General features: G+C 42.5%; 1 protein-coding gene across 1 annotated transcript in view; it reads left to right on the top strand.

The window, feature by feature from the left end:
* LOC126414073 (odorant receptor 43a-like) overlaps positions 1-19,475 on the top strand; it is a 49,580-nt gene extending 30,105 nt beyond the window's left edge. The window contains exons 3-5 of the mRNA XM_050083319.1: positions 9,506-9,619; positions 12,361-12,516; positions 19,380-19,475. Of these exons, the coding sequence (XP_049939276.1) occupies positions 9,506-9,619; positions 12,361-12,516; positions 19,380-19,430 (321 nt within the window). The 3' untranslated portion in view covers positions 19,431-19,475. The remainder of the gene's footprint in view (positions 1-9,505; positions 9,620-12,360; positions 12,517-19,379) is intronic.
* Positions 19,476-25,078: the final 5,603 nt, after the last annotated feature.

Genomic DNA, 25,078 nt, shown 5'->3' with positions numbered 1-25,078 from the left:
AGGCACGCCGGCCCTGGATCGAATCAGCCTGGCGGATTAACGACGAAGGCCTGCGTGCCAGCCATCCTGGATGTGGTTTTTAGGCGGTTTTCCTCATCCCACTTGGTGAATACCGGGCTGGTCCTCACGTCCCGCCTCAGTTACACGACTCGCAGACATTTGCAACACATTCGCACTCTTCCAAGATTTACAGTAGACGCAGACAGCTGGGGTACACTGATTCCGTCCCGAGGGGTATGGGATGATGGCAGGAAGGGCATCGGGCCACCCCTTCACATTAACAACGCCAAATCCGATTGTAACAATGCCGACCCTGTGAACACTGCAGGGCTTAGGCACAACCGAAAGAAGAAGTAGATATAAGATGGACTTGATGGGCTAACAGGTTGGCGACACTAAGGGCATCTGGCCATTCATTGAGGTACTCATGAAAATCTTGTGCCGATACAGTATAGAGTGACATGGAAAAGGAAAAGAATGTAGATGGTGTTGCTTCTATCTACTGAGTGCGGTTGCGCTAAAATGTTATTGAATGCCGCCTTCACAGAATTCCACTGTTAATGGCCCGCAGCGAAGAAGGGAACTTCGGAGAATCTCGAGGTAGAGTCAGTATCTCCTGGTCACTTCAACTGTACTTGGCGACGACCTGCGGAGATTACAGCGATCGTACGCCAGTAACCATTCTGTCGAGAGCGTGGGATGGCAGGTAGTGAATGCGGAGCATATCGTGGCACAGCGGTACTTCACAGACAGTGCTCGTCCACGCGTGGCACGAGGCTCTGTTGTAGGATGGCTCTGATTCCACAGTGTCATACACTTATTACATAAATGTGTAAGGTATTTTCAGAGTTTACAGTCTTTTTAATTCTCACATTCTTATATTTCATTCTTATATCATTCTTGTATTAATCTTCATATTTTGTTCTTTGCTTACTCAGCAGGAAGATTGGTGCATTCCCTTAATCATACCGATTGTAGAAACTTCGAAAGATAAAAATTCCGAATACCACCAGCATTGCGCGAAGACATAACTGTCACAAAGACACTATTTCATATGAATCTTACTCGGGAAAAAAAGTCGTTAAAAATTCTAACAATTTCACGTGTTGGCAATAGTTTTGCGGCAAACCGCACACAACGTTCACTTTTTTGGAAATTGCACTTGCAATGGATTATGCATCAAGATACACTACAGGAATTCTACCAAAAACGATTTCAAGTAATTTTGTGGTTCATTTACTTTTAGCTTTTTCACCAGGCATACAGTTAGTAGACGGATAAGGACAATGTTATGTCAATATACACTGGAATACGTGCGTGTAGTAATTTTCTATGGACACGGTAAGATAAACGAAACAAAACTGAAAATAATAATCGGCTTCGAGCACGGGGCGTAAAACTGTGAAGCTGTGCCGCTATCCAGTGGGCCACCGCTTCGGTTGAAGCCCTCATCCACTAAACGCACATAAAGTACCCCGAAGAGTTTGACAGTCGTTTTCTCAGAAACGTTCGCGTGTCTGTGCCTAAGCTGACGCACGTGTTAGCTTATTTCTCCGCTCTTCTACTGAGCTAAGTTTCTGGGTGATCGGGTTATGCTACGTGTCGCGTTCTCCTCCTTAGTTTTGCCTCTAGACCTTTGAATGGCTTGATGGTTGCGGAAGCGTACCTGCTTGTTGAATACTATGCGATCTCTTGCATATGAAGAGAGCTAACGTTCAGTACAGGAAGTGGATGTTTTCAAGTGGTCAGCCTGTCATAGTATCATCCAGTGATGGTACCGTCCTGTAAACAGCTGTGCCATCAAAAAGCAATGTCGGTAACTTGTGACTTTCGCTGACAAACTGTTTTATGAGCATTAAGATCACTGAAGGTCCTGTCACTATTTGCAAGGGCAACTTCTTTGTTACTTTCCTTTCCGTTGACTATAGCTCGTACTCCGTTCCTTATTTCACGTACTACGCAAGCACTGTCTCCTCTGCCGTTGCAGAGGAACTAGTACCCTGTACGCAGTCTGTGCTGAGGCCACCACATGACTTCGTATCACGTTGTGTGTTTGTATGTATGTATGTATGGAACTGGGGCCTAGAAACTACGGAGATGCCCTCTGTGGTAAGCAACCCCACAACAGGACAACAGGCAACAGCAGTCCACTCACCCCACCGCCACCCCACACCGAACCATCGTTATTGTGCGTTCGGCCCCCAGTCGACCCCCCCCCCCTCCACCCTCCCCTCCCCCCTACCTCCCCTCCCCCCGGGAACGTCTCATTCCAGACGAGTGTAACCCCAATGTTTGCGTGGTAGTATAATTATGGTGTACGCCTACGAGCAGACAGTGTTTGAGCAGCAACCGCCGACATAGTGTAACTGAGGCGGAATAAGGGGAACCAGCCCGCATTCGCCGAGGCAGATGGAAACCGCCTTAAAAACCATCCACAGGCTGGCCGGCACACCGGACCTCGACACTAATGCGCCGGGCGGATTCGTGCCGGGGACCGGCACGCCTTCCTTCTCGGGAAGCAGTGAGTTCAACCGCACTATTAGCCGGGCGGGCTTGCCATCACTGCGACGAAGATAGCGCATCGGATTTAACCGAACGAAACCAGATGAGTTAAGAGCGACCTTAAAGAAAAGATAAAGCACATTACATTGGAGGAACACATTATCAATATGTCTTCTCTTTAAATAAGAGGTGATGTTATCTTATGGATGGTGGTTTAGGTGTTCTGTTTTACCTTGCCGAGCTACAATGATCACTTCGTGTAACAATATTGACACTTTCATAGAAATACAGTAGTTCAGTACAGTCCAGAAAAAAATGGGTCAAATGGCTCTGAGCACTATGGGACTTAACATCTATGGTCATCAGTCCCCTAGAACTTAGAACTACTTAAACCTAACTAACCTAAGGACTGCACACAACACCCAGCCATCACGAGGCAGAGAAAATCCCTGACCCCGCCGGGAATCGAACCCGGGAACCCGGGCGTGGGGAGCGAGTACGCTACCGCACGACCACGAGATGCGGGCTACAGTCCAGAATTTGCATCTCAATTACGCATAATCGTCGAGAGCGTTCAGGTAATTATCCCACCGACGCCCCAGGTTGAATATATCCGTTTGATAAAACACCGAGTCCTACTGCGTGAATAAGCACGTAAGTGCCTAGAGCAAAGCGTTACCCGATACGTGAGTCGTCGATACGTCATGACCTTTTCTAAAGGGACCGAAGACGCGATAATCGCATAGAGAGAGGACTATAGGGCGGGTGCTCGAGAGTCTCCCACTTGAGTGATGGACAAGGTTGGCATTCCAGATCGACCGGGGTTGTGCGTTGAATCCTTTGCGTACATATTGGTGCTTATGTAACCGCACCTCATTCTCACTACATTGCATATACGCTGCAGCAAAGCCCTCAAACGGGAACTTTTTGGTCACCCTTAAACTTTAAACACATAGTATTTTTTGTCGAGTTTTATTGTTTTCTTGATTTTTCTTGTGGTACTAGCTGATCTTTGGCGTATGTTGCAATGCTTCATTCAGCGGTTTTGTAATTTATTGGAAGTAAGATAGACATAGACGAAGCAGACACTTTCATATTTAAAAAATAAACAAAAGAATGGTTTCTTCATGATTGCGTTACATGTGAATAAGTTTATTCAATTGCTTTGGGATATTCATTATCTTTAATCTTTCCGTCTTGTGTAAAAACAAAACTTTGGCTGTCCCACTCTAGAGCATACAACGTATATTTCAACATCTGAAAAGCATGGATTTTCCAGATTGAGCCCGCATATTTGAAGCCATTAACCTTGTACTTCGCTGGTGTTCTCTGAGAATTCTATGCGAATGGGCATGGCATGAAATCGAATTTCCTTGGGAATCATAGGACTGCATGGAATGATTATATCTTCTTTGTTTGACTTGTTATTCAGAGCTGTCGCCCCAATAACGTATTTTCAGTTTTTTTTGACGGCAAGGCTCGTTCCGTTTCACAATCGAGATGGATTAAAGTTGCGCAAAAGAATTATTGGTGCCCCGATTTTCAGTGGCAATGTGTACAGCAGGACAACGGGCAGATCCAACTAATCGAGAAACTCACATGGACAGTTTGAAACACTATCTGAATTCACAAATTCAGGACTGTTGTCAATAAATTTTTGGGCGACTGACTCACCCGCAGTTTGTTCATGAATAGTGTAGTTAATTACATTGACCTCGGTGTTTTTTGCTTCCAAAATAGTACGATGGCAAAGCCATTGACGATGTTTGTAATTTGTGGCATTTTCTGGGAAAGTTTATTAATTAACTGTTCGATCGAAGAAATAATGGCACAAAAGTTTAATGTAAATTAAATATATTTTCTGATGGCATAAACTGAAACTTCTCCATTACCAATAGCAATTCTGAAAGTACGGCTGGCGTGTTCTGCTGCAGAAGGATGGGCATATTGTTCTTTATATAAGTTTATGTACATGTCGCTAAAGATGTGATGGTCTGAGGCAAGCAGCGAGTTCATCAACGGGTTCTGATTTCGGTGCAACTCTCTCTCTCTCTGAAGTCGCCTGTTAACAAAATGAAAACTCCGTTTAACGGTTGTGCATTTCTTTGTAAATCTCGAAGAGTTCGATCAACCGCCTCAAGCGATTTCTTATGTGTCACAGTGTATTCGTCCTAGACTATCAGTTTGAAATTTGCAGTACTTTCGACACGCAGGAATCTTTTTAAGTTTTACGTGTTTGAGCTTCCGCAAAATGTGTATTTAAGGCAACTGAGCCCCGACTTCGTTGTTCGGACACCATCCAATAACGTATCTGCAATAGCTGATGACAAGAGCCAAAGCACTTCCATTCTGAGAGCGAATTTAGCTAACAGCATAGTGATGAAAAGCGTTTTTCCTGTGCCACCAGGTGCATCACGGAAAAATACGAGTAGACCGCCAGTACCATTGGCCACCTCGGTTGTAATCGTTTCGTTGGCTAACTTTTTATCTACAAGTAAGAGTTGTTCTTTTGTTACGACAGATCCACAAATGATCACCACTGATTTGTTACGCTGTCAGTAAATCGCTATCATAGCGGTCATACTGAGAATGTTGTGCTGGAACCACGTCAAGTTGAATGAATGCTAAGTTGTTGATAGTTCAGCTTATGTCTACGATTACTATGATAGATTCATTCTTGTCCGAAGATGGAAAGATGCTACCGCTCGTAACGGTGCGAATACCGTGTCAAATTTCGTCGCTCAAGTCCTCTCTGAAATTTTCCCACAGATAGCTGATACATTTCTATGAAGTTCTTCACCTGTAAGAGGAAAGAAGTGGTTAGAAAAAGAAAAATCAGATGTGCGAAATTATGAAGAGAGAGTATTTTTGCTTTTATATGACGAAATGCGGCGAGTAATAATGAATGCACTTGCCTGTAGTTGGGTTCGTTTGCATATGATTGAAGTGATATCCAGCCTCACTATCCCAAAAAATATGGGATACAGAAAAGCATTATACGTGTAAGATCGATGTGTTTCTGCGACAGCTGAAATTGTATTATTAAGTAGAATTATGGCACGCGTATTACCTTCCTCTCCATTTATAGGAATCGCTGCTTCATTGATAGTACTTGTTTTGTAGCGTCTGGTATGCTGCGTAATTGGATGTTGGTGGCTGTGATATGGGTTTTCTTTTTGTCGGATCTTATATGGATTGTATAACTATCTGCTGGCATATGTTCAGTTGCTTTATCAGGGCTTTGTGTCGGTGCGAAAAGTAAAGAACCTATGTGACGTTCGGTGCCTGGAACTGCATCGCATCACTGATCAATTTGCACGTCATCTTCGCACATAAGTAGATTTGTAAAAATTTATATTCAGCGCCGAGGACTGAAGAAGCGATCCTACGAGATGATATTTGACCTTTAGTTTGAAATGTTGTCATGCATTCGTCTTTGAAAAATTTATCGGCTCCAAACGATGTCTTTTCACACGCTGAACTGTATTTACGTATGTGTTGTAGAACGTGCTTGGAATCACGGAGTTGCCTGAAAGTAATGACAACAGAGTTTCGGGCGTTGTACGCAGCTTTGCCATTTGTACAGCACATTCCTGATGTTTCAGTGAAGAAGTTTAATGCAGCAGAATACGCACCCATTTTAACCATGTGGCAGACTATTGTAATAACTGACACCTCTTTATGAAATAGAGCAAGGGAGAACAATGAGAGAGGGATAGTTGGGAATTCATGTCTCCCAGCCGATTATAGCACTGCGGTACCGCAGTGGCTTTAGTTTAAAATGTGTATTGGATCAGGACTCGAACTCAGATACTCCGCTTCTCTCGATCGGTAGTCTTAACTATATCTGCGGCCCGCATGTGCTTGACGTCCGATCCAATTTCTCAGGTTAGGTGACAATCTGAGCAGCCCCCTTAGACTGTTTGCAGATGACACTGTAATTTACCATCTAGTAAAATCATCAGACGATCAATTCCGATTACAAAATGATCTAGAGAGAATTTCTGTTTGGCGCGAAAAGTGGCAATTACCACTAAACAAAGAGAAGTGCGAGGTCATCTACATGGGTACTAAAAGAAATCCGATAAAATTTGGATATGCTATAAATCGTACAAATCTAAGGGCCGTCAATTCGACTAAATACCTAGGAATTACAATTACGAGCAACTTAAATTGGAAAGACCACATAGGTAATATTGAGGAGAAGGCGAAACAAAGACTGCGCTTTGTTGGCAGAACACTTAGAAGATGCGACAAACCCACTAAAGAGACAGCCTACATTACACTTGTCCGTCCTCTGCTGGAATATTGTTGCGCGAAATGGAATCCTTACCAGGTAGGATTGACGGAGGACATAGAAAAAGTGCAAAGGAGGGCAGCTCGTTTCGTGTTATCGAGCAAAGGGGTGAGAGTGTCACTGATATGATACACGGGGTGGCAGTCACTGAAACAAAGGCGGTTTTCTTTGCGGCGAGATCTATTTATGAAATTTCAATCACCAACTTTCTCTTCCGAATGTGTAAATATTTTGTTAACACCAACTTACGTAATGAGAAATGATCTTCATAATAAAACAAGAGAAATCACAGCTCGGACGGAAAGATTTAGGTGTTCCTCTTTCCCATGCGCTATTCGAGAGTGGAATGGTAGAGAAGTAGTATGAAAATGGTTCGATGAACCCTCTGCCAGGCACTTACGTGTGAATTGCAGAGTAACCACGTAGATGTAGATGTTATTGAGCGCTCCAATGCAGCGTCTCTTATCCATTACACCTCCTATTAAGAAATTCTCAATTCGCGCTAATTATGTCATAGAGCTGTCGCGCTTGTTTATATTAATGTAATTATATGTTATCTGTTCTGTCGGGCATATTCCACTGATGAGCAGTAGGAGGCATGATTATTTTCACAGAGAAAGCTACAACTACTGTACAAAGTTTCAGATCACTCGGATGAACAAATTATTTTGCTCGCTTTTATTACACAGCCATTTGTAACAATCGCTACTTCATGGATGATAAGTGCGCTGTAGCGTCTGGCATGCTATGCAAATAATGTTTCGTCGGCTCCTACATGTATTGCATAATTATCTCTAACGGAAAACCGGTGTATTGTCACTGGAGAAACTATATAGCTACAAGCGTTCTCCGGACAATGTCGATTATTTTGCAAAAACTCTGGGCGTTACTTTTTGAGATCATACATTCCGAATAGACAGTCAAACATTCAGTTTTTCACGGACGAGTCACATTAATGTGACCACCACCTACGTTCGGCGTCAAGATACAGTAACAACTTACAGACGGCAAGAGGCAGCACCAGAAGTGGAGGATGTATAAAGCGTGTGGGGGATGCAGAAAACAGTGTAGTTGTTTTTATCTGACGTCCAAAACAGCATGATCGTTGGCTTACGGGTAAAGGATGGAAGCATTTATGAAACGCCTAGGTTTGTAAACCGTTCGCGTACCGCCTAGGTTGAAGTATTTCGTGAATGGCAAAATGGCGCTATCCAAAACCGGCACCGAAGCAACTGTGGTGCACCGCGGGCCCTGGTTGACAGGAGTGAGCGACAGCTGTGGCGATGTGCACGGGCGAACAGACGTGGAACTGTTGAACAAATGCACAGCCCAGATGAAACAAGGTACTCCAACAATGTCTCCTCAACGACCGCTCAACGAACTTTGCTGCATAAGGGCCTCCACAGCAGGTGTTTCAGATGTATCACGTTTTGTGCTGCATCGGCATGAAACGTATGAAAGCAAACACGATGCAACAAAATTCGGAATGGTCCAAGCCGGATATGGGAGTATTATGGTGTGAGGAATTTTTTCGTAGAATTTTCTGGGTGATGTTCTAATTCTATTAGACACAATGGGTCAACACATGTACGAATCTACCTGCAGTTAGTTTTGCCTCGGCCTGACGGCACCTACTGGCAGGACAAAGCAACGTGGTCACACAGCCCGCAGTGCGCAGATAAAGGAGACGAGGACTTTAACGTCCTCTTCTGGCCACAGAACTCTCCGGATATAAGTCCAATCGAGACTGCGGACCACCTCGATGGGACCGTTTACTTCATGGATCCGCAACCAAGGAACTTAAGCCAGCTGGGAACGGCACTGGAGTTGACATGGTTCCACGTCTCTGTCGGTACCTTCCAGAACGTGATGGACCCTCTTCCTGCAGATATCGCAGGGGTCAGCGCTGAAAAGGTGGTTATGCAGGCTTTTGACAGGTGGTCACACTAATGTGACTGGACAGTCTGTACAGGTAAGAATGTACATAATGCTTAAATGATAGAACACTACATCCACCAAACAATGGATACTTTTTATATACGTTTTTTCAACAGCTGCTCAGTTAATATTTACAATTCGTCTTCAGTCACCCAGTACCCACAAAGATGGGTCCTAGTCATTTCACCTGAAACATACTTTGATATGTTAACAATATCAATAACAGTATGATCTTGCAAACTGTCAAAAAGAGATCAACTTACGAAATTGCGGCATTACAGGAATCTGTCATCACCGAACAGTACAGTCTCATTTGAATAGAAGGAAAAGTGTGCGTCTTCATCTCGGTGGTTATTAACGCTAAGAAAACACAGTTGTTAATTCGTGCTGATTTACTTGCGACTGAAATCAAATATTCGTTAACCTAGGTGATTTTCAACATATTCGAGGTGTGTGCGTTGAATGTTGGATACATTATGTTCCGAATGCCATTGGATGCTAAAGCAATTCATATCTTCCTTAACCGCTGTTAGGCTACTGCAAGTTACCAGTGTACAGTCTCGCCTTATAGTTCATTATATTCTCCACTGACCTCCATTGACCATCAGTCTACTTTATGATTTTTCATAATGATTTAATCTGCTCTGCCCTGTGTACAGCAAAAATTAATGGAACTGTGTACACTTTCCAGCAGTGTTTACTTTACGATGTACGAATCTGTTTCACATTTAAAGTATAAATACAAGTTAATAATTTTAAACTGTATAGCTGTTGCAGAGAGGTGGAAATGTTGCAAAAGCGCTGCAGCCACTTATCACAATTCCGCCATGCTTATATGAGACTGTCATGTACTGCTTTTTCGGAAACATCGTAACTGACAAGGTAAGTATTAGAATTCCTTAAAATTGACGTCAGAATAGCATATTACAAGTGTCGTTGAATCTGTATTTAGCGCTATCACATTAGTGTTAAAAGTACTGTTTTAGTGTGACCTTAGGACAAAATGGGTGTATTTCATAGATTATGATAACTACGTTCAAATGAATGAAGTAAGAAACAAAACCGCTGTTGTGGAAAGGAAATTACGTGTTTTGTTCGTTTATTCTTGAAGGTAACACTGTTTACGCTGAGAAAGATCCTGTCAGAAGGCGTTTAAAGTCTTTTATGAACGTTTTGTTGTGTAACCATGTCTGACAAAAAGTGAGTAAACACTGGAGTACAGTACTCACATAGTATAACAGTTCAAGTACCATTTGTAGTGTAATTTTACAAAATACTTTGAAAAATGTTTCATGGGTCACAAAACGGCCACCAAATCCTCTTTAAGCTTGCCTGTCAGACGGCTTCCAGGGGCAACAAAACTTTGATTTTCTGTAATTCATATAACCGTGGAACTAATTTAAAAATTTAAAATGCCGTCATCATCTACTTATTGAAGGATATAATATTACATTAAGTGTTTAACACTGTAAGTCAAGCATTACAGTTACAAACTGTATGTTCCTTGAGGCAACGTAACTGACGAAGCGCTAATTAGCCAGATTATATTCATCAAGTATTTGAGAATGAGAGCGGTTAGCGAATTCCAAAAAGTTTTACACGTAAGTTCAAACCTTTTAGAAACTTTTTCTCCCAGGCATGTCACACAAATTAATAAAAGGACGAATATTTGTGACCTACTGCATTTTCATTGTTCATGCACTAAAATTTCAACACCTTGTACGACGTTTTGCTTTTCTACTCCTTCACTGCAAACTCTATTCGCAACACGTTTAGCAGATAGTACCTACATATACCACTGACTGTACAGTACCTGCCAAATTACTTTACGTGACACATAGTTCACGATATTCGGCGTCAAAACACTTCTGTTAAAACAGAGCTCTTATGCACAATGGTATGAAGAATTTAAGAACATAAGTAACTTTCGCAAGATGTGTTACGGCCGAGTAAAATAGCTTGATGAAACTTGCACCACACAGAAGAAGACGTATTGTAAAGTAGTACAGAGGTAACAGATAGAAATACGCAATTAAACGAACAGAAATGACACATTTACTCAAAGACAACAATTAAGATGAAATCATAGCTAATTTTGATGGTCCTCTGGACTTTACAAAAGGCGAGACATAGTTTCCTGATGGTATGTCTGCCCAGCACGGAAGGCACAGCATGCTCCAACGCAGGCCACAGTGTAGATTAATAAGTTCTTGCGGTAGGGCGCTTCATTCGTCCGTCTAGGAGGTTTACAACTTATAGATGTTCGCTGGTACGCGTGGACGTGCGAGAATTCGTCTCCCCAACGCGTCCCAAACGTGCCCCATGGTATTTAAGTCTGAGGAACGGGCAAGCCAGTGCATTCGCCGAATGTCCTCTCGCTCCAAGAGCTCCTCCACTTCCGCTGTGCTCTCTCATAGCCATCTATAAGAGTGCAACTGCGATAAGAGGCAGTTGGAGAAGGAGTACAGTGTCAGAATAACGCTAATAGGTGAGCGTGCTGTGGGCAAAGACGTGGAGGTCAGTACACTCACGTAACATAATGCCTCCCCACACCGCAACCCTGGCCCATCAAAATGGTCATATTAGACAGAGTTCCTAGTTACGTTACGTGTTCCGACCTCTCGCCATGCGAGGGTACGTCCAGGTGCACTACTCAGACAGAATCTGCTTTCATCCGAGATGAGCATGCGACCCCAGTCCTCGTTGGTCCAGTACCTATGCGCTTGGAATCATCCCATACCGTGCCGCCGACGAACGGGTGTCTATGTAACACAACGTATTCGTTGTCAGGTAAAGAGACAACACTGCATGCAGTCATCGTGCCACTGTGCGTCGTGACACTGCGTGCCTTGCGGGTCTGATGATCGTGGTTGCAATTGCCACCGTTGTTTGATACCGGTTCTCTCTTACCGATTGCACAATGCGGTGGTCGTCTCCTGCTGTAGAAGATCGTGGCCCACTCCTCCTCTCCACTGGGCAGCAATGCCTTTGGATCGCAACGGTCCCCATGCACATGGAATAATGCTGTGATCTATACCAATCGCCTGGGCTATAATAGTCACAATTCGTCCTTCTTCCGGTTTACCAATGATTCTTCAAAAATAGTTCAAATGGCTCTGAGCACTATGGGACTTAACATCTGTGGTCATCAGTCCCCTTTAACTTAGAACTACTTAAACCTAACTAACCTAAGGACATCACACACATCCATGCCCGAGGCAGGATTCGAACCTGCAACCGTAGCGGTCACGCGGTTCCGGACTGGAGCGCTGAGAACCGCACGGCCATACCGGCCGGCAATGATTCTTCCCCGTGTGAAGTTATTCAGATATAGCCGGACCATACTGTAACGACGAACGCCACCACAGTCGGCCATAACCATTCGCTGATTGACGCAAGTAATTTAACAGTTCGTAAAGGACAGAAAGTAACAATAAGCTGACAACTATAAAGAGCAGGAATGGTTGAGTATTCATATGACGCTGGAATTTGAGACAAAATGCAAGCGGGAATAATTCTATTGATTACTCTGTTGAAGAAACTGTAACGTCATACTTTTCCCTTGAAATTATAGATAAATATTTATCTGAGGATAATGTTAAAGCTGCGTATCTACGTTTCAGAGCGAGGATCTGGTGAACTCAGCCTACAGCTGTGGATGGGCAGACTGCGAAACTCGCTTCAGACGGGGTCTTGTGTTCTTCGTGACGCAAGCCATGCGCCCTCTGGAGATCAAAGTGGGCAAGATGTGCAAGCTGTCCAAACAAATGCTGCTGCAGGTCTGTGCAACGTGCTGGACTCTCGTCTCTGTATAAGAGACTTAGATGTCGGTAGAATATTACAACATAGGCATACTAAATCGAACCTGGAAAACTATAATTTCACTGCAGTCTAGGACAGTCGTCTGCAAAACACACACACAACCACAGACACACATATACTGTATATACAGTAACTACTTCGGTCTGAAGGCAGCATCTTGATCTTTCTCGCCGCCTGGTCGTAACATGATGCTAGACTACAAAATATGTATGATCACATTACTCCAACTTTCGTATCAGTCAAATTACATTGCTGCGGTACAACAAGCCTTCATATCTGTCATTCACATATGGCACAGTTTACTATCTATTCAAACGTTCTGACATCAGAGCGTCAGCCGGCCGTGTGGCCGAGCGGTTCTAAGCGCTTCAGTCTGGAACCGCGCGACCGCTGCGGTCATAGGTTCAAATCCTGCCTTGGGCATGGAAGTTTGTGATATCCGTAGGTTAGTTAGGTTCAAGTTGTTCTAAGTTCTAGGGGACTGATGACCTCAGATGTTAAGTCCCATAGCGCTCAGAGCCACTTGAACCATTTGAACCTGAGCGTCTCACGGACAAAACACGAGCCGCTAAAGTGAGCACGAAGCGTACGTTATATCAGCACACTTAATAGCTAACTGCAACATTTAGTCGCTTTTAAGGTTGTTGCAAACAAAGATTTAGAAAGTAACAAACTGGAAGTAGTAAAACAAATGCAAATCGCTGAATTTTATTGAAATCAGAAATAATCAAATTGGTTCCAAAATAGACGAGAAAAAGGTAATTTCTCGAGTATTTGGATGGATCAACAATACGATTGTCTATTTCGAAAGTAACATCTATTATTTAAATGTGCACAAAGCCTTAATCGAGTGAAAGTGCCTCCACGTTTCACTGCATTCGCGGTTTGCTGCAGTTGCTTGTTCCAGATAAAGTGAAAAATATTCTTGAAAAATTTTGAACCGTCGCCAGAATGCACTGTGACTAAGTCACACTTGGTATTCGCCTGTTCTCATCAAATTAAGAAGTTCCCTTGGATGCATGTTGCCGCTGTAGTACTGTAACTGTACGTTATTCGACAGTTTATATTAGAGTAGTTATTTCTCGAATTATATTTAGATCAAGATATCAATTCGAAGAATATATTTACAAATCATAAAGTAGCAGAATTTATTTTTGATATTGATCCGTCATTAAATCAGTTGGTTAGACATTTGTTTCTGTAGAAATGATAAAATTTAATTTTTCCAATCAGTCGCCAGACAAACAGTATGACATCAACAGAAAAGGTTGAAACGAGTGAGTTATGAATGTAACATAGGCTGTGGGTAAGTTCAGTCACCTATCGATAAGAGATGTTGACCAAGGGGTTATTATCGATACCCACGTTAATGTGCACTTCTCTGTGGCGAGAGAAAGTCTTAGCATCTTTACACGCGTCGCTTCCACAGACTTCCAAATCAGCCAATCATCAACAAACAGCTGCTGCCGCGATAGAATGAACCACGCAGTGATCGAAAGTGGTACTTTCTCTATTATGCTTTGTGTACGAGTCAGGGCTGGAAGTCTGTTCGCTTTTCTGAGTCTGGTTGTTGTCGGAGATTATGCGCCGCAGCACTCAGATTAAATTTTGATAAGCTGCCGACGCCTGGTAATTCTTTCGATCGTTTCCTATTCGAGTGTTACTGTACTTTTTTTAATGTTGATAAGAAAAATTTGGCGAGTTCCTTGTCGTAAGTTAATCTGCTTGCCCAACCATTTTCTTCAACATGCGAGATTTCCCAATTGCCTTTATGCAACAATTTCGTGGTCTATCTCAAATTGTTGGGAATTTTATTTAATAAAGCTGAATCAGCTTATGACAACCCTACTGCTTCTCATTTTTGAAGTTGTTGTCTTATCGTTAACTGAATTTCATATTTATACTCCAAAGAAAAGAAAAATACCGACGCATCACGAAGAATAATCCTAATGGGACGGAAATCGGTAGATGTGTCTCCAGATACGTCTTCGGCTGGAATCTCACTACCTGAGTAACATCGTCTTCAGTGATGAGTTCCTTTTCATACCGAGCTCCGATGGCCAGAAAGATGTGTCTGGCGACGCCCCCAACAGAGGTGTCATGCCAAGCTCATTGTCGCGCGCCATATGGGACGATAAATAAGAATGATGTTCTGGGGGATCATTTCCTTTCATAGAGGGACCCCTTTGGTTTTCATCCGTGGTATTCTTACAGCACAGCGTTACAATTATACTACGCGCCATTTTGTTGACCTTCATGGCGAGCCATCCTAGGTTTATATTTCTGCAAGATAATCCTCGCCCGCAAACGGCGAGAGTTTCTACTGCTTGACTTCATGCTTCCCTAACGCTACCTTGGGCACCAAGTTCGTCGAATCTCTCCCCAGTTCAGAAGGTTGGGAACATTGTGGCTAAGGGCTTCCAACCAGCTCGGGATTTTGATGATCTAACGTACCAACTGGCCAGAATTTGGTACGAAATATCTCACGCGGACATGTAATAGATCTATTAATCAATGCCACACCGAATAACTGCTTGCCTAATACCGATAGGTGGACCAGCGTGTTACTGAGTTGCTCAATTTGTGAAGCTCGTTCTCTTGGACAAATCATCCAGCTTTTCTAAAATTGTAATCATTTGTTTGTCTGTAGTTGGACATCACATCTACCTGTTTCCGTCTCACTCAGATAATCCTTTCCTGCTTTTATTTTATTTTTTCTTTCTTTCTTTCTTTGAGCGCACTTGCATTTCTTGTACGCTGTTTATAGTTGATTTTGGAAGGCGTAACGAAGATTAGAGATCATTAGGGACAGAGCATAATTTCGGGCTAGGGAACATGTGGGAAGAAGGCAGCCGGCCGAAGTGGCCGTGCAGTTCTAGGCGCTGCAGTCTGGAACCGCGAGATCGCTACGGTCGCAGGGTCGAATCATACCTCGGGCATGGATGTGTGTGATGTCCTTAGGTTAGTTAGGTTTAACTAGTTCTAAGTTCTAGGGCACTAATGACCTCAGAAGTCGAGTCCCATAGTGCTCAGTGTCATTTGAACCATTTGAAAGAAAGCAGTGCACCTTCAATGCACATCGCTGTGTACATTGAGGCATTTGACTAAAGTGAGTTACGGAAACAGTGTCAAATCCAAATCTGGATGGCCGGACCGGTATCTGAACCGTTGTCTTCCCGAATGTAACTCCAGTTTGCTAACCAATGTGCCACGCGCTCGGTAATTAATTTTGGGAAAAGAAATGAATGACCATTGTACATCTAAGTTTACCATTGGTCGAAACCCTTTCTTTGTGGTAAGCACCCTCATGATATTCAGTTAACATACCAGCTATGAGCAGAGACGGCGTCCATTTTCAATGAGTCTCACCCTCTGTATCCTAGGCACTATGAACAAATCTGACCAACAGAGCTCTTGTTGCGCTCCGAGAACTAGTAAAGACAAGCATTTTGTTTTCAGAATGCAGTCGCTGACCTGCATTTAACCTACGATTGAGTGACAATGTGACACTCATGCACTACTTTGAGTAACTTCGAAGAATTTTTGAGGACTTTGTATCAGAGCGGTTTCTACGAACTTACCATTGATTCATTTATCAACAGAACACAGTGCTCTGCACCAAATGTATATGCTCAGAAATGTCTTCCTCAAATTAAGGCCTATGCATGATTTAAGCTGGCTGGTTTTGGCCAGGAATGCCCTTTTTTCCAGTGCTAGTCAGCTTTTGATGTCCTCATTGCTTCGACTGTGATGGGTTAGTTTCCTTCAAAGGTAGCACAATTCCTTAACTTTCTCTGCTTCGTAGCACCACTTCTCGCTGTTCTCATTTCTGCTACTTCTCTTTACATTTCTTCGTTTTATTCTCAATCCGTAATCTGTATTGACTGGAATATTCATTCCATTCAACTGATCCCGTAATTCTTCTTCATCTCAATTAAGGATGGCAATCCCATCAGTGAATATTGTCACTGATATCCTTTCAACCTGAATTGTAGTCCCACTTTCGATCATTTCTTTTATTTCCGGTACCGCTCTGTTCATGTATAGAATGAACAGTAGAGGTTAAGACTACATTCCTGTTTTACACCAGTTTTAATCCGAGCACCTCGTTCTTGGTCTTCCAATCTTAATGCTCTCTCTTGGTTCTGGTATTTGTTGAATATTACCCGCCTTTCCCTGTATCTTACTCCTATTTCCCTCATAATTTCGAACATTTTTCATGATTTTATATTGTCGAACCCTTAATCCAGGTCGACATTATCGAGCGGCATGGGTGAACTACTTTTCTGGTGCCGTTACCTTTCCTTACGTCAAATTGAGCATCATCTAACAGATCCTCAGTTTTGTTTAATCTTGTCAGCCAAGTGGATACATTAGCTATTAATCTGACTGTGCGGTTGTTCTCGAGCTTATCTATATCCATCTTCGGAATTAAGTGAATAACTTTGTTACAACGATGCAATGGTATGGCGCCACCCTTACTGATTTGGCACACAACGTGACCAGTCGTTTGGTTCCCACTGCCCCGAATGGTGGAATGTATTGTATCCCTCCTGCCTTATTTGATCTCAGTCTTCAATTGTTGGTTATCATCTGATTCTCTTGGCTTTTTTTACGCTCCTTGTTGTTTTGTATGTTTCTACAGTCATTACCTCCATCTCTAGTGTGTTTCCAGATAGGCTTTCTTTTGTATCATTTTACAAACATTTGTTTTACATGTTTCACTCTTTATCATTTAATATTATGTCTATGTTGTTCACTACTCTACTGTAGAACGTGTGAGTATGCTTTTAGATTGTTCCCTTGTTTATTGCTCTGATACTGTTTCGATATCTGTTTCTTCAGCCTCTTAACGTGTGCGTTACATATCTTAAGGTGCTCATTACAAATTATGTCAGCAATTGTCCCCTATATAAAGTTCCACACATTAGTGTCCATTCTGTTGGCTGTTTGTAAATGTATGTCCAAAATGTGGCACTTTAAATTGTATTTCTTCTTGTATACCACATCTATTTCTGTAACTAATCACACTGCTTCCGCCATTCATTCCACAGTCTGTATTATGTGATTCTGTATCTTAGTTTAACAACAATGTAGTTTAGAATCAGACCTAACTGTGGGCACCCTTCGTTGAATTTTATGTGTGGTCGTTTGGGAAACTTCCTTTTTCGTGTTTTTGAACGTGTATGTCACTTTCATCCCGTGACTAGGCAATAATAACATAATTGTATTCAACGTAAGCATAGTTCCTAGAAAGCCTACAACTGTGTCATGTATGATTTAAGCAACAAAATACTGCACCAATTATGTTTTTTCATGCATAGCACAACAGATTTTGGGAATTTAGTCTCGTTACCAGGTGCAAAAATTTACATTGGTATCTTATGTGATGGTGGCATGTGTGTTGCTCTGTCTCTCTTCCTTGGCAGTCATCTTTTTGCGGTTTGTATATACCAACGTTAGAAAACAGTATTATTGGTTTCAGATATACAAACAGAGTGAATGATGATTTGTATGTTTGTGTTTCTGCACAATGAGAGAAAGAATGTACCTATAAGCAGACAGACAAAGAACCTACCATGTCCTAAATTTAGCAGGTGAAAAATCAGAAGATACAAGTTTTCTGATTATCTTTTGGCAGTAAAACCACAAAGACGCGGCTGTTGGGCAAGAGAAGCAGATCACGATGCTCAAAAACATCACATAACATACTAATGTACCAATGTTAATATTTACACTTTATACTGAGAATAAATTATCTCAATGCACCATGATATGCATGAAAAAATAGCTGGCACAGTCTTTTATTATTTAAAGCAGATAACTCAATATTTCATACAACAATAAATAGTAAACTTACAGTACTACAACACTTACACATTGATAATAATCAAACAGTAACGAAACATTGGGTGACAATAGAAATGAAATAAAAGTTAACCAGGCTCATATGGCTGGAAGACAGAAATGTGGATTATGAGAATTTATTTTAGAATATGTAGGCATTCCAGATTATAATAACAAAGCTAGTATATCTGCAAACGAGATTATTCATAGAACAAAAGATCATTAACAAGTATTCAACACAATTACAGATGTGAGCATGGAGAACCAAAATGTTTAGTACTTATGCACTTTGAGAAACCTTTTGACTACATTCCAATATTGTATTTACTAAGAGCTCTTCACAAAAAAATTCATTGGTGCATCTATATAACGAAGAATATACATTGTTACAGCTTCTATTATATTTCATTACAATGGTAGGAAATTCAGAATTCAAAGTTGTGTCAGATAAGATTTCATCAATACTTTTAGAATCACCCATAATGAATTATATATAGTCCTCTTGGAAAAAAATATGGGTTGGAATACCCTAGTGGAACATATCTGAAACATTGTACTGTAAGCTCCTGGAGTGGTACTGTAAAACCCCAATGGGTTAAGAGGTCACAAATGCATTATGTTCAGAGTTATGACTGGTTAGGGTGGATAGAGGATTGTCAGCGAAGGAAGCACACAATGAGAGTTAAAGGTGTTGTCCAAATGATATTACTTCATTTTTAAGAAAGTATGATGTTTGCAGTCAGATGGGCTGACGAATAATGAAAGTACTCATCAAATTACCTGGAATTTATCTCTTTTGTGTATATGTCCTGCTGACTACGTATGTGTTACAGCTACAAGTTACCTTGAGCAGTCAAGAAGGGGGGGGGGGGGGGGACAAGCTATATAGACATTCAAAGACTAAACGTTTTGTGTGTTTAAAACTAAGCGTGTAATCTGTTGCAAAGTTTATCTTGTTTCTTCATCTTTATAGGTGCTGAATGGATCTTACATGTTGCTGAATCTGATGTACAGTACTAGTTGAAGGATTTTTCTGGACTTGTAATGATTAACACCCTTTACAAAAGATGAAGATGAAATTAAATATTTTCACAAACTACGAATTATGATTCATTAAACAAGTACAGTACTGCAACCTAATTTCTGAGAAACAGATTGTTAAAGCCTAGTTCACATTAGATCAGAATATGTGTCAATTTGGAAAGAATGAAAAAAATGTTCATGTACTGGCAAATAACATCATTTTCAAGGCGACTTACTTCAAGTGAATATTACCTACAAATATCCAAAGTATAAAATTTTCTTGAACTAAATAGTAATGGTTATTTTGTTTAACCATTAAAACGATCAGGAGGAGGTTGGGAATTATTTCTACCTATTAAGTGAAGTTTCAGCTCTAGACATTAATCTTTGCTGCTGAGTGTAGGACGATTTTGGAAAGAGTGGTGAGGCTGTGGCTCAGCTATTTTCTTCAATTTGCCTTCCTCCTGGAACGCTAATCCAGCAAAATACACAGAAGAAAAAGCTGAAGTAAGTAAGAATTCCAGAGAGAACGGTGTCCACACTGCATTAAATATAAAAATAGATAGAAGACAAGAACCTTAACTAAGACAAAATTCTACAAAAATAATTGTAATGTTGGCTACTACAGTAAGGGGCTGTACTTCAACTGTATTAATAGGATAACATGTATATTAATGTTTGCTCTTAACTAGTGAAATCAACTGATAACTCACATTTATTCTTCAAATTCTTAATACATATAAAATTCATTATACATATCCAAAATATTTCTGAAAGAAATACTCAAATATTAGCTCTGTGATATTTCAGTTTTCAACTGGTTGGAAATCAATACAGCAGGTAGGAAAAACATTTGAACGTTTGAAGCATTGTTAAATATGTGTTCAAATACCATAATGCTCATTTGTCCATTGTCAAGAAAATTATTTCGAATGAAGCATAATGATGACTGCTGACTCGAACAGGAAATAAGTGAGAATAAGCTTTTATTATCTGAGACAGGTATAATGTAAACTCTTTCTTCAGTTTTTTGCTCCCTAGAGTCAATCCCATAGAATGTATTCATTCTTACTACCTTTCGTACCAGATAAGCGATACTCAGTATGTTCTCATAGATACAGAGGCAATATTTTGTGCTTACTTATTACACTTAAAAATCTACACAAAAGCTGAGAAAGCACATTTAATGTGAAAATTTCAGCTTCTAAAATAATATTACATGTCCTCAATTGTATGTCAGACATCCCACATAAATTCTAAAACAGTATTAGCAAATAAAAACTTCATCTCCTATTCACTAACAAGAAGAAAATTAGAAGTTTAATGCCTACTAGTGTGGAGATTATTCCAGACAAGACTCAACTACAGCTCACAATAAAGAGGTAAGGTTTCAAATATAACCTTAATCTACGCCATGATCTATAGATCCACTTGTCTGATAGAACAAAACCAGTGGCTACCTTTCCACTACCCTCCACCCACACTCCCAACAACCATTATGTCAGTAAATTATATTTATTTTCCTCTACTGTGATGTATAACATTTCAACAACATAATATTCTGGCATTATTGAAATAGACTATAAACCATTTAGAAGTTAGATTATACATTCTAATAAGAAAAGTAACAAAGCTATAATTTTTAGGTATTTACTGACACATTTAACAGGAGGAAAGACTACACTTCTGACAGGTTTTTAATTTTAAATTAACGTTCAAAGCTATGAAAATTATGTTTCGAATAGCAAAACTTTCCTACACAAATTCTTAAGACTTCATGCAATTTTGAACTATTATGATATTTAGAGTTGTACCATTTCTAACATTAAGACTACATCATATATCTATATTTATCTCTTTTATTTAGAAGTATGTTTAAGATACTTCAAGGAATTCATTTTTTTGTGATACAGTATTAATTTTAATGTACAGACAGTACAAAAATCACTAATATCACAATCAGTACTTTTTATGTTTACAAAGAAATTGAAACAAAATTAGCTCAAGATATATGATTCATATTGTGTGAAGTAATATACAGTATCTCTGAACATCACTGAGTATAAAAGTCAGCATATTTAGACAGTAATTATACAGGGTGTCCACAAAATCTGGAAACACTTTCAATTATTTATTGGACAAGAACTAAACGTTGTACAGATGTCATACATATTGCATTATGAAGAGAACCTCTGAAAGTTTTTTTACAAACATTCGATACACAAACCATGAGTGACTCAGCAGACTTCAATACGGTAATCGAATTCTTGCCATACCCGTCCCAGCATGGCATCATCGACTGTGGCAGTCGCTTCCTGTATCCTCTCCCGGAGCTCTGCAACATCACGTGCTAGAGGCGGTACATACACCAGATAGTTAATATGTCCCCACAGAAAAAAGTCACATAGAGTGAGATCTGGGGATTGGGGAGGCCATTTCATGAAACAGCTGTCCCCTTCTGTTGCACGGCCAATCCATCGATGCAGCAGCTCCGTCTTTAGGTACTCACGAACTTCACGATGAAAATGGAGTGCAGCCCCATCCTGCTGAAAGAACAAGGGAGAGTCCGATTGAATTTAAGGCTCAGCCAATGCTGCAACATGTGCGAGCCAGGAATGTTCAGTGACAGTGCTGTCGGTGCAGAAGAATGGCCTGTACACCTTTCGTCACGACAATGCTCAAAGAACTTTTCCCATTGGGGATTCACGCTGAAATTCAAAGCATTCATATGGATGATTTGTATCCCAGATTTTATAACCCTGCCGGTTCACTTTCCCTTTAGTGTTTGAAGTGCCTTCGTTGCAAAAAATTAAGTGATCACCAATGCCAACCCCATCCTCATTCAATTGTTGCATCTGCGAACAAAACTCAAAACGTTTGTCTTTGTCATCGTCATTGAGCTGCGGCACTAGCTCCAGTTTCAAGCCAGCCGCGGTGGTCTCGCGGTTCTAGGCGCGCAGTCCGGAACCGCGCGACTGCTACGGTCGCAGGTTCGAATCCTGCCTCGGGCATGGATGTGTGTGATGTCCTTAGGTTAGTTAGGTTTAAGTAGTTCTAAGTTGTAGGGGATGATGACCACAGCTGTTAAGTCCCATAGTACTCAGAGCCATTTGATCCATTTTTCAATTTCAGTGGTTTCGTAGACAGCTTCTATTGCAGGATTTTTCACACTGTCATTGGAGCCATTTCGAGTTCACAGGATGTCCGATGCAGCGATTTCTTCGGACTCCTTATGAATGTTGCTCCTACGTGCTCCACATTCACTTCACTCACACTGGGGCGACCGCTTCTCTCTGCCAGGCACAACCCGTAGTTACGAATTTGTTGTGCCAGTGGTAAATGGCCTTCTTTGTTGGTGGCTTTTTACCGTACTTGGTCCTAAACATTCGTTGAACAGCTGTAGCACACTTGTCTTTGTCGAACTCCAACACACAGCACCTGAACTCGCCATGTTTGCGACTAGTGCTGACTATTAGCAAATTACCTAACTACGCTGTGGTGATATACATGAAAAAAACTTTCAGCGTTTCTCTTCAAAATGACACATTTGTGATATGTGTACAACAATTGGTTCTTGTGCAATAAATAATTGAATGTGTTCCCGGACTTTACGTACGTCTTATACAAACACAACAAAAATATTTTTTATCACCCCAGTTCCCAGACATCCTGAAGATAGACGTGACTGTGTATATTGTATGACAACACAGTCCCTTCGGCTGTTCAGAGGTGTCACTAAACCCACCCAAAGATGTAAAGAACCATAGATGAGCAGTGCCTGTGACATGGAGGGTGTCCGACGGCCGATCAGTTCCAGTCATTCCACCAGGAAGGAGGTACACGGCTAGTGTCGTCTGTAGTTCGACAATGCCAAGACCGTCAATACGGTGGTTCGATCGCGTCCGCATTGTTACTTTGTGCCAGGGAGGGCTCTCAGCAAGGTGTTGGCCAGGCGACTCAGGGTGGACCAAATTGGTGTTGTTCGTACATGGAGAAGGTACAGGGAGACAGGATATGTCGATGACATGCCTCACTCAGGTCGTCCAAGGGCTACTACTGTAGTGGATACCGCTACCTACGAATTATGGCTCGGAGGAACCCTGACAGCAACGCCACCATCTTGAAAAATGTTTTTCGTGCAGCCACAGGACTTCGTGTTACGACTCAAACTTCACTCCTGACGTCCAAGGCAAGGTCCACCTTTGCAACCACGACACCATGCAGAGCGATACAGATGGGCCCAACAACATGCCGAATGGACTGCTCAGGACTGTCATCACGTTCTCTTCACCGATGAGTGTCGCATATGACTTCAACCAGACAATCGTCAGAGACGCGTTTGGAGGCAATCCAGTCAGCCTCAATGCCTTTGACACTTTTGTGGCGGCGTTCGTAGCGACAAACAATTCGCTGTAGAAACGGCTTACGAAGTCACCGCCACACTTTTAATAGCGGGCCGACCGGTCCGCTGGAACAGTGAACAGAAAGATGAAAACCCAAACACTCTGATTAAATAAAAGTCGGTACTTATCTTTATTAACGAAGATACAGAAACACAGTAGTGACTCCGTGTCTACAGAGATCTGTCTAGTTCGAGTCGGAGCGGCTAGGTCAGCGTCGGCTGACGACAAACAACAACTCTGCTGCGATGAACACACAACTGACTAGCAAGTACACAATTCGGTGGCGAGTATACAACTGAGCGGCGAATACAGAACTGTGCTAGCGCTCGCGACTCCAGCGCTTAAGAAGCCCGAAGCCAGCGGTGGCACGCGCAGACTTGCGGCGATTTCCTGTCTCGCTGGCGCTGCTTATGCGGACGGCGTCCGAACTTTGATGCTGCCAACCTTTTGGCAGCGGCTCGGGTGCCATTACTGGCTAGGATATAACACTCCTCCTCCCCAAATCGCCGCACCGTCGTTGAATAATGACGTGGCGAGCGTCGACGGCGGGGGAGGGGTCTGGCCGCATGCGTAGCAGAAGAGACCGGGGCGGAGACTGTTGTCGGTGGCAGTCCCCGGTCCGCACCCCAGCATTGGCTGCGCGGGGCCTCGGGAAACACCGACTGAAAACCGAGGTCAGGGTGCACGCCTGTGACCACGGGCGCAGCTTTTGGTACTGGACGCGACGGGGCGTCGGGACCCACGAAGAGAGGCAGCGTCTCCTGACGCTGCGTCGACGGCTGCTGAGTGGGCGCCGGACAAGGCGCTGCGGTGTCAGACTCCTTGGGGGTGCCCAAGGAAAGCGGCTGCAGGACAGGCTGCACGGCCACCGCTTGGGAAGGCGGGCCCGGCTGAGGGGTCGACGTCCATCAGCTCCGAAGGCGGTGGCGACTGAAGAGGGACCGCAGGCGCCGGAGCGACCACCTGGGGCGCTCCCGGATGAAGCTGCGCGGGAGGCATCAACGGGACGGGCTGTCGGCGTGGTAGCGGCGACGGCTGCTGCTGCTGCCCTGGGGGCGGCAGCGAAGGCGGAAGGCGCGGCTGGAACCCGCCGCGGACCAAATCTGTGGACAAAGAACGAGCGGCAGAATCCGGGCGGCCAGCGCGGCGCAACTGGTTCTGATGCCTCCTGTGCACCCCAGTAGCACCTTGAACAGTATAAAAACCGCGGCCCTGGACACTTATCACGGTACCACGTTCCCAACGA

This window comes from Schistocerca serialis, chromosome 1, assembly GCF_023864345.2.
Source record: "Schistocerca serialis cubense isolate TAMUIC-IGC-003099 chromosome 1, iqSchSeri2.2, whole genome shotgun sequence".
Classification (NCBI taxonomy): domain Eukaryota; kingdom Metazoa; phylum Arthropoda; class Insecta; order Orthoptera; family Acrididae; genus Schistocerca; species Schistocerca serialis.
This window is presented reverse-complemented; position numbering and strand designations above follow the sequence as displayed.